The 14748-nt window shown below is 34.0% G+C and overlaps 2 protein-coding genes across 4 annotated transcripts in view; both read right to left on the bottom strand.

Annotated features, from left to right (window-relative positions):
* Amph (amphiphysin) overlaps positions 1–3581 on the bottom strand; it is a 110311-nt gene extending 106730 nt beyond the window's left edge. For all 3 annotated transcript variants that reach the window (XM_088271356.1, XM_088271355.1, XM_088271357.1), the window contains exon 1: positions 3449–3581. In XM_088271356.1, coding sequence (XP_088127482.1) covers positions 3449–3517 — 69 coding nt within the window. In that variant the 5' untranslated portion in view covers positions 3518–3581. The remainder of the gene's footprint in view (positions 1–3448) is intronic.
* A 658-nt stretch (positions 3582–4239) lies between these two features.
* Positions 4240–14447, bottom strand: LOC148302589 (uncharacterized). Its single transcript, XM_088271362.1, has 8 exons — positions 14305–14447; positions 13853–14044; positions 11724–11953; positions 7847–8011; positions 7682–7760; positions 6551–6754; positions 5713–5897; positions 4240–4783 (listed from the first exon to the last, which is right to left on the bottom strand). Exons 2-8 carry the CDS (start codon positions 14030–14032, stop codon positions 4702–4704), a joined length of 1125 nt encoding a protein of 374 aa, XP_088127488.1. The 5' UTR covers positions 14033–14044; positions 14305–14447; the 3' UTR covers positions 4240–4701.
* Positions 14448–14748: the final 301 nt, after the last annotated feature.

The raw sequence follows: 14748 nt of genomic DNA, 5'->3' as shown, positions 1-14748 counted from the left end.
CAATGTATTGAGAGAATAAAATAATATTTTTGATCAATAATTGGTCAGGAACCGAAAAAGGGCAAATAAATTAAAGTAATTACAACGTTTTGAGTGAGTCCAAATACTTGTTGACAAATCTGGATTATCTCCAATCGGGAGTTATTTGTATAATATGGTTTAAACCAGCCTATGACGGTCGTAACACTGTAAATGCAAGATGGTCGTAAGCACTGTATTCCATATTCTTCTCCATCTATGTTGAGATGTCAAAAATAATGTAAGAAGTAAATACACTTTTATCAAAATTAAACCAGGGTAGACGGAGTTTAAACATTTTTTTCTTACAATTATGCACGTCTTAAGAATACTTTTTTATAGTCAACACAGATTAAATAAAATAAAGGTCTAGTCATGCGAAAAGTGATGGAAATTTTGAATCGATTAATATAATATCAAATACACCAAAGACAACTCATGACATATTGCACCGGTAGGTACGGATAATTAAACGGGTGCCGACTGCGTTCGCTACCAGTTTCTGACACATGGTTGTATTTTAATGAAAATTATGTCTTTTTCTATTTGTAGGACAGCTCTGTATATAAGTAACAAGCGACAAAGTAGCTAGTTTGTGGGTTTACAAATATCTACATTATAAACATTTTATTTAGGGCTCGCGGCATAGTTATGTAAAGTATATTTTATGTGGGCTTCAACAAACTGTATGATAAATTTACAAATCAATGATAGTAGGCGATCGTCAAGTATAATATAGGATGTTATTTTAGAGGCATACAAATTCAAATTTCCCGCAATAAATTGATGGTGGCACCCGCCGTGTGGCATGTTGCGCCATCTTGTTGAAACACAGTTCTGTCCCATCAATGCCATTCAACTATGGTACGAAGAAGTCAGTAATCGTGGTTCTGTGGAACTCTCCATTGACCGTAACATTCTAGCCGACATCGTCTTTAAAAAAAATATGGGCCAACGATTCCACCTGCCCATAAAGCACACCAAACAGTGACTTTTAATGGATGTAAGATCGATTATGCAGACTCTTGAAACCATCAGATTTTAAGTTCTGATTGATCTGGTCGCGTCCCAACTAAGGCTTCTGGGGTTTCTCTACCCCAAATTCGGCAATTCTGCTTATTGACATAGCCATTTAACCAAAAATGTGCCTCCGAACAAAATTTTGTGTTGAAAAGAGGATCAAGCTGAATATTGTTTTCGGCCCATTCACAGTATCTACGACGCGCATGATGGTCATTCAGTCTATTCACGGTGAAATGCAACACGTACAGACTACAAATCATCTGTCAACTGTCAAATTGACAGTCTGTAGAAGCAATGTTGCCAGTTTAAAAATCAAACCTCTAATAAAACACCCTATATTAATAACAGGTACAATATACAAGTTGTAAAGTTAACAAGAAAAATGAGGTCATTGTTCAGGAACGGGATATCGAAGGCAAACAAATATATTATTGTACGTAAAATACATTCACTAATCTTTGAAGCAGGTATTGATGAGTGTGAAGAATTGGAAGTGACCTCCGGTTGATGACAGCATTGAATACTGAGTAGGGGAAATATATTCTTCAACTGCAAAGCGGAGTAATAGAATACAAGATTAACCGAATACAAGATTAACAAGGTACAAAACCCATGGAAGTGAAGCGTGGAGTCAGCAAAAGAAGGATGAAAGTAGATTGAATGCAGTCGAAATGCATTCTGTCAGACGGACGTGGGGCAGAACGGTGTATGATAGATGTTCGAATGGTAATATAAGGAACTATGGAAAGAATGCAAGGCCGAGATGAGCATTATCGATCAAATTAAGAAAGGCGTGTTGAGATGGTTTGGACATGTTGAATCGAATGAGTTAAGAAAGAATAGCGAAAAAAATTTGTGAGGCGAATGTGGTTGGTAGAAGCAGAGGAAGACTGAAGAAGGAACAATAAAACAAATTTATGAGGCGAATGTGTTTGGTAGAAGCATAGGAAGAATGAGGAAAACCTGGCATTAAGTTGTCCCTGCCTTAAAATAATCTATGATCGAATTAACACTGTCGAACTGGTGCGAAGCCCTGTGCATTACTTGGGTACATATATAATAATTTTAATTGTTTTTTTTTTTTAATTTATACATTATTATCTTTATCGTTTAATACTGAGAAAAAGTCGTGATTTTAAGTCAGTGCGTTCTTCTGCAACAGAATAATTATAGTATAAAAAATATAATGATGATCCATATTAAAATGTAACAATTTTTTTTAAGATCAAGTTCAATTCACACAGTTGAAAAAAGTTTTTTTAGATGTGATATTTCACGAATGTTTAATGTGCTTTAATAAAATGAAATCTCATTAAATTCGTAATTATACTTAAATATGACTATTAATTGAATTTTCAAAAGGGGGTTATATTAGTTTTTATCGGAATATTGTAATGTGTTAATTTGTTCATTCATATTATTTTAGAAATTGAGAAATTTTAGAAAAAAGTCGAGCCAAAGTCGACATCGGAGTTGGCTTAATAAATACGATGTCAAGCGACACTCGACATAAGAGAGGCAAGGGTTAATAGAAACGGGAGAGAATTCAGGAAGCTATCTTATCGTTACATACGATGTTTATTTTACTGTTAAATCACGACTTTCTGACAGGAGAGATATCAGAAAAATGACAATCTATTTTTGTAAGATTTTCCCGATGCAATGAAAACAAAGTCATCGATTAAAATCTCGTTCCGATTGTACAAAAGTTACATAAAAAAACATTGTTTAATTTCAATGACTCGAATTATGTGGGATACGGGCGAATTGTGAATATTGCTACTTATATTACGTAACAACTTGGAAATTGGCAAAATGAATTATGAATACGAATTACTGCAATTATGAATACGAAACATTTTAAGTGAATATTTCGGCGAGCAGATTCAGAGCGAAGGAACCGGAGAGATTTGTCAGTCGGAAAATTGAGTTTATTCCGGGAGAGATTACAGCATGGCTCTCGTGACACTAATTTTAGATTGGAGTATTGCCCTGGAGAATACGAATATATATGATGCTCACTGCTCAATTAGGCGCCGGGATTCGGCGAATGAAACATCCTAAATTAAATCTTCTCATTTATCGGAGATCGTCCGATCGTCCGTATCAGCTGTTTCGTATTGTAAACAAGAACCGTAACTTTTGTACAATTTCGCGGAGCACAAAACTTCTGAAACGTAGCAACAGGTGGAGATCGCACTTTACGATTCAAATTCATAAAAAAACGACACCCTAAATCATATCCACGAAACAAAATAAACAATTCGGATAAACATTCTAATCCACTTTGTACGGCACAGGTAAAATGTAAATAAAGACACTAAAACAACACGAACAACTTCGCAAAAATGTCAACGAGTACCGAAGATATTTTACACACTAATAGCATTGAAAAGATTGAAATTACCTTTTCTTTCGCCCTTCCTGCATGTTTTTGCATAGTTTTCGCGATTAAGGCACCTTTACTTTCTGCCATTTTTGCCACTTTTCATTGCCGACTGTCCGACTTTCACGAGCCCCGTGCGATCCGCGAGTTGACTGACGTCAGCGCCTCCAGCGGCACTTCACAAACCCACCAATTGTCAAAAGCACGACGGGGCGCCTCCTAGCGATAGAAAAACGAACTAACCTTTACAGATGGCAGCACCAGACGGGCAGATTAAAGCGTACAATCGAGAACACAATTGCTTTACCCAAATAAATGCTATAGGTAGGTACTCGAAATACCACACTCAAGTGAAATCCATAGGTAGGTACTTGAAATTTTTATTTATTTTTCATCATACAAATAATAACAAACAACAGTGTGCCCTCATCAAGTTTTCCTGTGCCGAGGAATACTTTGTCAAAGTAAAAGACTTGAAAAAAATTTAAAAGATTAGGAAGAGTTCTTTACGGTGGTATGGACATGTGGAGCGAATGGATAACGAGAGAATGACTAAGAAAATATATGTGGCGAATGTGAGCGGGAAAATAGAACAAAGATGACCAAAAAAGACTTGGCACGACCAGATCAATCAGAACCTAAAATCTGGCAGTGTCAAAAGTCTGCGTAACCGAAGGGCATGTATGACTAGATGTATGGATGTAAAGGAGGCGAGGAGTGGGACAGAAGAGTGTGGCGTTCCATCCTTTCTGCCTACCCCTGCGGGGAAACAGCGTGATGGTAGTAGTAGTAGTAAGTAAAAGACAGTGAACTTGGACCAATAAGTGCTGCCCCAATTTACTGAATCTACCGTAAAATTACACAATGGACGTATCTTATAAATATGTATATTTCATTTATAAACAAACACTTGAACAAAAAATGTAATAAAATGATCAATTCAGAAGAAAAGACAATATGTATCCGCAAAAGATTTTTTTTGTGTTGTAAAAATCACAAAGGTTTACACAATGTATTTCTGAAGGACTGGTTTAAGTATAATCAGTTTTATGATTTTTAGGTAAATAACATGGTAAATTATAATCTATTTTTGAAAAATTTCCTAACTAACAATAGGAACTTCCAAAATTTCCTCATTGTTCAAAATTTCATGAATGTCTAATCGTTGAAATTGTTAAAACGTTCAATATTAATTTATATGGTAAAGCGCCACCAAAGAGAAAAAGCTTTGTTGTACATATAAACCTAAAAAATAAACAGCCGATGTCTTCTATCTACGCATTGAAGAATGTCTTGGAAATTTTCTGATTGTGTTCTTGTAACATAAGTCTTTTTTCTTCATCAATTTTTTGTCTCCTGAAAAATAAAAAGATTTTGATTATTAAACTAACATGCTACTTGCCAGGCATAACTGAAAGGTTTTTCTGCACTGTATAGTAGTTGATGATGAAAAATGGCTCCAATATGATAATTTAAAGAGGAAGAAATCATAGGGACCATGGTCATGCTTCAACATCTGCAGCTAAGCCAAACATTCATGGAAAAATAACTGTTGTGTATTTGGTGGGATCAGCTTGGTGTTGTGTAACATGAGTTGCTCAAATGAATGAAATCATTACTGGAGCTGTATACCGAAAACAAATAATGAGATTGAGTCACATTCTCAAGGAAAAGCGCGCTCACTACTCCAGATATGAGAAAGTTATTCTCCTGAATAGAAAGTTATTGTACATGTAACACTTGACAGTATGAAGGCTGTCTGGAGATAGGATTTATACTCGGTGAAGACCAAATGCCACCTATACAATGCCTGCATTGCTCTGTTCTCTTATATGGCTGTGAAACATGGCACCTTACAAGGGCCCAGAGCAGCCGTATACTAAGCTTTGAGAATAGGTGTCTGCGAAGAATTTTAGGCATGCGGTGATTTGACTTTGTGAGGAATTAAGAGATAAGGCGTAGGACGCAGCAAATCTTGGTCACAACTGTCGTCAAGAAAATGCGATTCAGTTGGCTTGGCCATGTACTCCACTCCGCATGCCTCCTGAGAGCCGCCATCAAGTTTGCCTCTTTTACAAGGTGTCAGGTGCACGCCGCCCAGGACGACCACTGCTGACAATTCATCAGCAGCTCTCATCAGAACTTCGGGACGCAGATCTAACTTGGGAGGATGCAAAGGAGCTGGCAGCCGACAGAAAAGCCTGGAGACAGTTTGTGAACTCCATATGTTCCACCTAGGGAGCGGATATGGGTTAATAACACTTGAAATAATATAGTCAACTTACTTTTCTTCATTGAATGATTTCACATATTCATTTGTCATTTTTATTATATCATTTTGCTCTTTTTGTTTTACTTTATTATCATGTATTTGTTGTTTAATATCAGAATTGTATTGCACTCTTTTAGACATTTCATATTTTTTTTCACAGTTGTCAAGAAGTTTCTGTTGATGAATTTCATATTCAAGCTGTAATGAAGAAAAAAATAAGATTATTAGATGTTATGAACCTTTTAATACTTCCCATAAAGAAATTGATAGAACCCTTCACAGAATTAATAAATTACAATAAAAATATTAAATGAACACACAGATTTGCATGATTCATATTAAAAATAATATATGTAGTAAGAAACTTTATGCCGATATTTTAACAATGCAATGTTAACATACCGTTCTTTATTTAAAAAAAATTGAAGACTTGTATGCAGTAATACCACTTAATGAGTTTTATTTCATTACACATGACTAGTTTCGAAAACTACAGATGTTTTTGTCTATAGGTGAAAAATAAAACATGTTTGATTTCAAAAAAATAATCAACATGTCATTACATAAAGTTAATGCCGAATCAATAAATATTATACCATTCCATATTATTATGACATTTTTTATCTTATCACACCATCATTGTCATCTTTTAAATGCATTAAATGGTTTTTTATGCTAGCCCCAAACATCACAAGCATAGCGTTGACCGCATTGTACATTGCTAGTTAACTTCCACTATTTACTTTAATATTTTAGATGACTTATTTAGTTGAATTTATTTTCCATTGGAGTAAGATCTAACTTTTTTCATTGCTTGTAAAGAAAAATGCACAAGTATGGATAATAGTCACCTGTTTGGTAAATTCAGCTTCCTGTTTTTTCAACATAAGTGAATGTGCAATGTTTGATTGAATTTGAGATTTCAGCATTTCTCCGACTGCTTTTCTATCTCTCCAGTCTGAATGATGTTTGTTGGAGTCTTCCTTCATACTATTTTGTAGATATTCATGTTCTTCAAGTTCTCGAATAAGTTGTGCCTTTGCTTCTCGTTCAGTCTGATAAAAAAAAGCATCATATTAAATTAGCCGGTTTGGTTATAGATATAAAATATATAACTGTTGGTTTGTTGGAACAAATAACTATTATGTACTACATTAATAAAATTAAATATTAATAAAATGGCTAAGGCACCACATTCAAAAGATAAAGTGATTAATTTGATAACATAAAGGTGGAGTAATGCCGTCCGCCTCCGTACTGTAATGGTCAGCACACTCGGCTACCGTTCTGGAGGTCCCGGGTTCGATTCCCAAGGGGGGTAAAATAAATATAAGTGATTTTTTCACTGTAATATTTATTCAATATTACCATGGACTGCTACCTGAAGCGGAGGGCTGATCACCCTTCCTTCATGTATAAACGATCAAGATAACACTGCATTTATATGACACAGTGCCCTATGCACCATTGGGGTGCGGATAAGGGTTTTATTATTAAAGGTGGAGACTGACCGGAGCACTTGGTCGTAACGTAACACGTTACGATGCAAGCATTCAGGCAGTCAGTACACCGAGCCGAGCGCTCCATCCATAGTTTCGGATGCTCGGTGATGCTCGCCGCGAGCGATGTTACGACGTTATGTTACGACGAAATGCTCCGGTCAGTCTCCACCTTAAGGGAAGGAGACCAATTTTATGCTACAGATTGTTGCATATAAATAGGAGCAAAACTTATTTGAGGGAATGTAGATGACATAAGTAACAAGGTGAAAAGAGAAGGAATATTATATGGGAAAAGGATAATAGCAGTGATGGCTAGTCCACTCCGTGTTGCATACCCTTATTCGTACAAACAACATAAATTACACTTCTAATTTACGTGTTGTTACATATGTTGTCTTGGTGCTTTGCACAGATTGGATGTCCATAGTAAATTTTAAATATGTCCTGTAATCTAGGGTTAATACAAATGAGAAAGATTACCCGTTGGGCTAGCAAATTAGCTGCCAAACGATTTTTTATTGCTTCCCGTGATTCAAATTTCTGTTTCTGCTCTTTGGCCCTGAAACAAATATAAATTGATTCTACAATATCAATATCTGTAATAATTTTGCAAATAGTATTCTTGAAGTTCTTATACAAACATACAATTGCTTAGATCTTTCATCGAGTTCTTTTATAGTCTTGTTTATTTTCTTGAGCTCTTCTATGGAATTGAGTTGTTGAACTGTGTTGCTTATTTCTTTTGCATTTCTAAATAATTTCATTTCATGTTGTGCTGCTTGGGTGATTTGTATTTTTTCCTTAAGTTTTCTGAAATAAATAGTTACACGTAAAATAGAGTATTTAAACATAATTAATCATCAAATATTTAAATGGGAGTAGGGCGAAGACTGCCATGAAAGATTTGGCACATACAAATCAATCAGAACCTGAAATCTGGCTATGTCAAAAGTCTACATAACCATAGGGCATGTATTAATAGATGTTTGTAAGCTAGGAAAGTATGTCAGTACAGATCTGAGTAAGATTCCATCTTCTCTGGCTACACTTGCAGATGTTATAGTACATAGTAGTAGTTTCCTGTTGGATATTCTGATATGTATATGCTAGCCTATCTTAACACTTTGTGGTCTGCTCACATATTTGTATGTGCTTCTGAAGTTGACAGTAATGGTGTCACTAACACAACGAGTGACAATAATTTATTTTAGTTGGGAAACAACATTATTCCTGCTTTAACATTTGCCGGCACACCAGGTGTGAAAATTCCTCCACATGATTTCATGCAGTAGCACAGAAAATGGTCCCAAAAGCTGGTAAATTTAAGGGTCACCGGAATTCACAGTCTTAAGAGCTAATACTGACATGGTATTCTTGGATATAAGGTGGGATTTCTCACACCTGGTGTTCCCACACTTATCAATAAGGTATGACACTTGTTCATGAAAGGAAAAATGAAACCAGTTATGTTTTTTAACATTTTATATTTTAAATAAACTAAATATACAATTGTTTACAGTTTTAAAATTAAAGTGGTTAAAAAAAGCTATTAAATTAGAATTTATATAATAAAAACAATGCAAATTAGTGGAAAAATATTGTATCTATATGAAAATTTCACATACAACATTCTTCTGCAAAATGTTTTTTTGTTATTCCGCTTTTTCAATAGAGCCTTATAAAAAGCAGCAAGCTCATTTAACATAAATTCACACATGACAATGAGATGTCTGAGGCATGAAATTCTTCCAAATGGTAGCCAATCTTCCCCGTCCCCCACTAAGAGATGGTAGAAGGCTGTAGGAGGTCCACAACCTAAATTATCTGTCGGAAGTTTGTTTTCTGATTGTGGTGGGATCATCAGAGCTTAGACAGACTCGTTCCACAGGCACATTGTTCCATCTTCTGTAGACATTTCATGAATTCCGTAATTGTGACAAGAGAATTGACGCTGATAGAAAATAATTCTATGGGCCAATTGAGGCGCAAACAATACTCGTTGTAAATCGCCGCATATGTATAACATGCAAATTTGGACTTCTAGTTTTCTTTCTTTAAAACTGTATAGTCTTTTTGGATTTACGGTTAAGTCATTTTGTTTAATATGATTTGCGAAATTGCCTCAGTTCCTGCATTCTGCAATTGCATATAAAATTGATCACAAGTTCAACACGTATCTGAATGTGGTTGACCAAAACGCAGTTAAATTTAGTATTGAATACGTCTCTGTAAAACCGATACTTTATATCAATAGTCGGATACTTTTCTATAAACAAGCAGTGCATTATTTTAGATACACATGATTCAAATACTCCTATGGTCTCACGAATAGTGGTTTTCATATTTTGGAAAGCTGGTAATGTGATTAAATACTAATTCACAAGTATCAGGTTTAACAGCACGCAGTCTGTTCATATGTTGACCACGTCCATTATCACCTCCTATTCCTGACGTGATTTTAATTTGTATCGCCTGGATACATCTGGCAGTTACTTCAAGAATGTCACATGATGTACATAGGCACATTGGATACATCTCACCATTTTCTTTTACTGTGTATTTATAAACATTTTTCGTTACAACTGCAACCCTGCAAAAAATACAAATGATTAAACAAATAACATTTTACATTATTAAGTCTATTAATGCTTTCTGTTCCCCGGAAAAATATTAAAAATTCCAGGTAGACAGTTACACGTTCTAATGGGGAAAAATTCATTTGTCCTCTGCTCCACATACTGTTGTAATAGATACGAGTGAAAAATGTGAGCTTGCATTGTAACTTGACAATACTAATGATGAAAATAGTGTCAAATGACATTCGACATGGGACATTAGACCAGGAAAAAAATATATGTTTAATGAAATTCGACATTGGACCAGTAAGGGTTAAGTTACAGCATAAAGAGCACTATTATCAAACCACAATTAATTAATAATATGGATGAATTAATTGAATACAATCAATTTACGTTGGACGTAGTAATTTTATTATTGTCATAAGATCAAAGAACTGTCAAATTGTATATAACATTATTCCACAAACCTGTTTTTCACAAACAATATTTTTTCTTGATAAATACTGCTTTTCTGCCTCCTTCAGCATTTCGGCTTTGACATCTTTCCAGTTGAAAACATTGAATGCCTGTTTTTTCCCTCTATTTCCATGAATTAATCCACGATCCATGATATTGACGGATGGCAGCAGCATTTTGTTAAACAACAGAAAATGTTATTCCACAAACTAATAATTTTCAAATGCTGCTACATGAGTAAATAATTATAATAATAATAGTGTTGGGTTGTGGTCCCGTGGTTAATGTTGCGGACTCTTAAGTTAGAGTTTCTGGATTCGAACCCACTTTATTACAACTTGATACCTATTTTTAATAATGAGCCGCACAGGCTCACAGAAATAGAAATATTTTTGTAATAATAATAATAATAAAATTGGATAACTTATATAGCGCCATTTTCGTAAAAAAATACCTCAAGGGCGCTTCACTGTGCGAACTTTGTAAGTTATAAAAATGCAAATATTTCCCTTATTAAAAAAAAAAATGGTTGCCTTAGTTATTACCTTAAAAGATACTTCATAACAAACTCAACATTATTCTATCAATAACTCAACTTTCATATTTTTGTTGGATACGACATTATTCCAGGCAAGGGATCAATTAATGCATTCATAAATAATGTTGCGTGTTCCGTTTTGATAACAATTACTTTTGCATTTTCCATATCCTCCATCTTAGAACTAATTACCCAATGTTAGTATAGATTTGTATGAAAATTATATCTTAGGTTTTGTGCTTTATGTTATTTCCACCTATCACCTAACTTGAGGTGTTCTGTATCATATATTCCTCTGTTGATTGTGTAGCATTACAAAAGAAACCTTAAGGCGGAGACTGACCGGAGCATTTCGTCGTAACGTAACATGTTACGACGCGAGCATTCAGGCAGTCAGTACACCGAGCCGAGCTGCTCGCCGCTCGTTCCGAATGCTCCATCCGAAGTCGGATGCAATTTTAGGTTAGTACAGGGTTGCCAATCTGTGGGAAATTCCCCAAACTGCGGGGAATTTGCGGGGATTGGCACTATATATATATATATATATATATATATATATATATATATATATATATATATATATATATATATTTTTTCTTCATTTGAAGTAAGCAGTAATTTATTAAAATCACAGAACCAAGAATCCCGTTTTCGTCGTCCGATATTTTAACTACAGTACGAATGCAATGTTGCAAAGATTTATACAGATTTTGGGTTGTTGATTCAGATTTTCAGATTTTTTGGTATGACATGGCAACACTGAGCACAAGGCCACTAGCGAGCACTGATCGCGGTCAGTCAGCAATGCCGTAACGTCATAACGTAACATGCTCACTGCGAGCAATGTTACGATGTTTTGTTATGACGAAATGCTCTGGTCAGTTTATGCCTTTATCTATCTGTGGGTTAAAACAAAGAAAATAAAAAGTAAAACAATTATAAAACTGACCTTGAATTCTCTTTCTTTAGCTCACAATCTAATTTGTCCAATTCTTCCCTCTCTGTAAGCTTTTTTGCATCTTTTAAGGCTAAAAGTTTTTCTTGGTAGTCAATCTGGGTGAGTAATTCTTTTCCGTATTTATCCTTCTTCATATGTATTTTTTTATCTTCTTGTTTTTTAATTTGCAAATCCCTAATTTCTCTTTCCAGGATTGTTTGACATTCTCTTTTTTTGTTTATCTGAAAATTTGAGTATCAACAAAATTTAGTGTATTAGGTAATAAACTTTTAATAAAATGACAATAAATAATAATTACATATCGATCACTCCTTTCAAAAATGTCATATATCAAAAATCATCAATTTTTAGTTGTACATGATTTTGGAATGCCCAGAAAATGTACTATATCCCAGCAAAAATGGCATATTTTTAACTTAATATTTACCCATTACAGGGCAGAAAGTGTTGTTTTTACATTTTGAATAAAAGGTATTGTTTTATAATTTTTAAAAATATTTTTCAAATGGAGAAAAAACATTCAGGTTTTACCTAAAAAGATCTGTTGCACAGTAAAAAGTTCAATAAGTGGCTTGATATTCATATTAAATACATTTTATTACATTTTTAAACTTTAAAAACAATCTCCTGAAAAATCAAATTTTTTGATATATGACGTTGTTGAAAGGAGTGAGCGATATAGGTTTTTTTTTCCATTTAAGTTTATTCAAAATGAAGGTAATTTTTTTTGGTCCTCATAAACCTTAATTTAAGTACAGGGTCATTTATTTCGTGGTTTCAATTTGGTACCGCTGGCATTTGACACCTGTTAAACTCAGCTATCATCTGAAGTGTCATAATATTAGTCGAATGTTTGCCATTTACGATAATGGATCATTTAACAAACGAACAAAGCGTTAAAATTATTAAAACTTACTACAAAAGTGGTGATTTAAACGTAGCCACTTTTCGCGCACTACGCGATGATTATGGTCCTCATAATCGACCGACTACGCAAGCAATTGGTAAAATTGTGAAGAAATTTGAAGAAAGTGGAAGCATTACTCATGACTTAAGGCCTGTGCATCATCGTAATGCACGCTCACTCTAAAATATTGCTGCTGCAAGTGGCTGATGAACCGAATTTATAGATTTTCCGGCTTTCGCAGTAATTGAATGTGTCATACACCTCAATATGGCGTATTTTGTATTTGGATTTGCATCTCCATCCTTATAAAGTTCATATTTCGCAACAATTGAAGCCTGCTGACTATCACGCCGTACACACTATATGCCGTAGACACGCTTCTTGGGTGTTGGAACAACAGACAATAAACACCAATTTTTCGAACAACATTTTCTTCAGCCAAGAGGCAGATTTCTCACTCCGTTTGGCGAATTCAATTGGCCACCAAGATCATGCCATTTGACACCATTAGATTTTTTCTGTAGGTCTACGCAAAAGGCCGTGTTTACACGAATAATACCCAAACTCTAGATGCATTCAAAACCAACATTTCTCAAGTTATGGCCGATATACGCCCAAAATGTGCGAAAAAGTGGTTAAAAATTACCTCAAAAGAATCGTACGCATGGAATCTTCCCGAGGTGCCATTTGAATGATATTGTTTTCCACACTAAATGGCAAAGTCCAAACTTTATAATGAAATAAAATTTTCATAAAAAATGTATCGCTGTGTGTGTTTTATTTAGCTTTACTTTCGAAACCGAAAAATGAATGACCCTATACTATAAGGTTATGTAAAACTTAAGCCAATAATTATAAGGTATTTTTAACCATTCATCAAAGGATATAAGGCAAACTCATATAAATAATGATGTCACTTAGATTTCGATAACTTTTGACCAGTGGTAAGTGTATGTTTAATCCAAATGGTGGTATTTTGAAGGCACGTAACTCAATGAAGGTTAAGATTACGTGAGAAAATATATAACTTGATAATTTTTGGTCTATTTTTGGTCTATTTCCTAGCAGTGGAATTATTCTTATATTAACTTCAGGTATACAAACAGCTGTATTTTAAATGCACATCATAAGTACTAACTGAACTTCTTGGACACTTGATTATTGCATTATACAAAAAAAATGTATTAAATATGGTAAAGAAATAAATACATACCTGCTCTAGTAAGGCCCTGTATTCTTTTTCTTTGATTTGACAAGCTTGATTTTTCCTGATAAAATCATTCTCCAGTTTTTGTTTAAAATCCCTCAATTCTGGCTCATTTTCCCTTAATGATTTTCGTTTTGCCTCCTCGGTAAAACATTGCAAATCTTCAGCATCATAATCACAAAACATCTTTGTTTAATACTGTAAGAAAGAAACAATGAGTAAAAAAAATGGTGAACATAGAAAACAATAAAAAATATTCCGTTTTTTTTGTTGATATAATAAAGTAATTTATTTTATCAACAAACTATGGATTACGAAAATTAGTTGACCACAATGATTGCCAAAACAAGAACGAAATTAAACAAAAATCAATAGAATGACGAGCATATGGTTTTGTATGCCGAATTTAAATGGACATATTTTTGTTAAATTAAAACATAATTTTACTTTTGTTATACCTCTGAAATTTAAAAATATATTTTAAGACCGCTCGATAATTTGGTGTACCAAGCATAATAATTCCATAGAAACCGCGAAGCTCTGAATCGCGGATAACTGTCAAAATCCATGGCTGTTGGCAACACCAACATTGTCTATGATTGAAAAAAATATCGGGGTATAACGGAGTACATACTATTGTAAAAAATGCTGACAATATTGTTGGATAGTTTTTCGTGTTTCATAGAACAAAAAAAAATTAATGGAATTTTAATTATCAGACGAATGAAGATACCTTAAAATTTTTAATGTATGTATTTATTATTTAAAAAAAAACTATACTTAAATACTTGTTCGATAGAATATTCAATTTTTGTATAAAAATATTTTCATTGTTGTATGTATTTGGTAGGGAATTAGAATATTTTTTTGTGTTTAAGATATTTAAATCCATATTAAAGTAT

This window comes from Brachycentrus maculatus, unplaced genomic scaffold (assembly GCF_059751285.1).
Source record: "Brachycentrus maculatus isolate JH-2025_06_01 unplaced genomic scaffold, ASM5975128v1 h1tg000438l, whole genome shotgun sequence".
Lineage (NCBI taxonomy): Eukaryota > Metazoa > Arthropoda > Insecta > Trichoptera > Brachycentridae > Brachycentrus > Brachycentrus maculatus.
The sequence above is the reverse complement of the archived record's forward strand: the minus strand, read 5'-3'. Positions and strand labels throughout refer to the sequence as shown.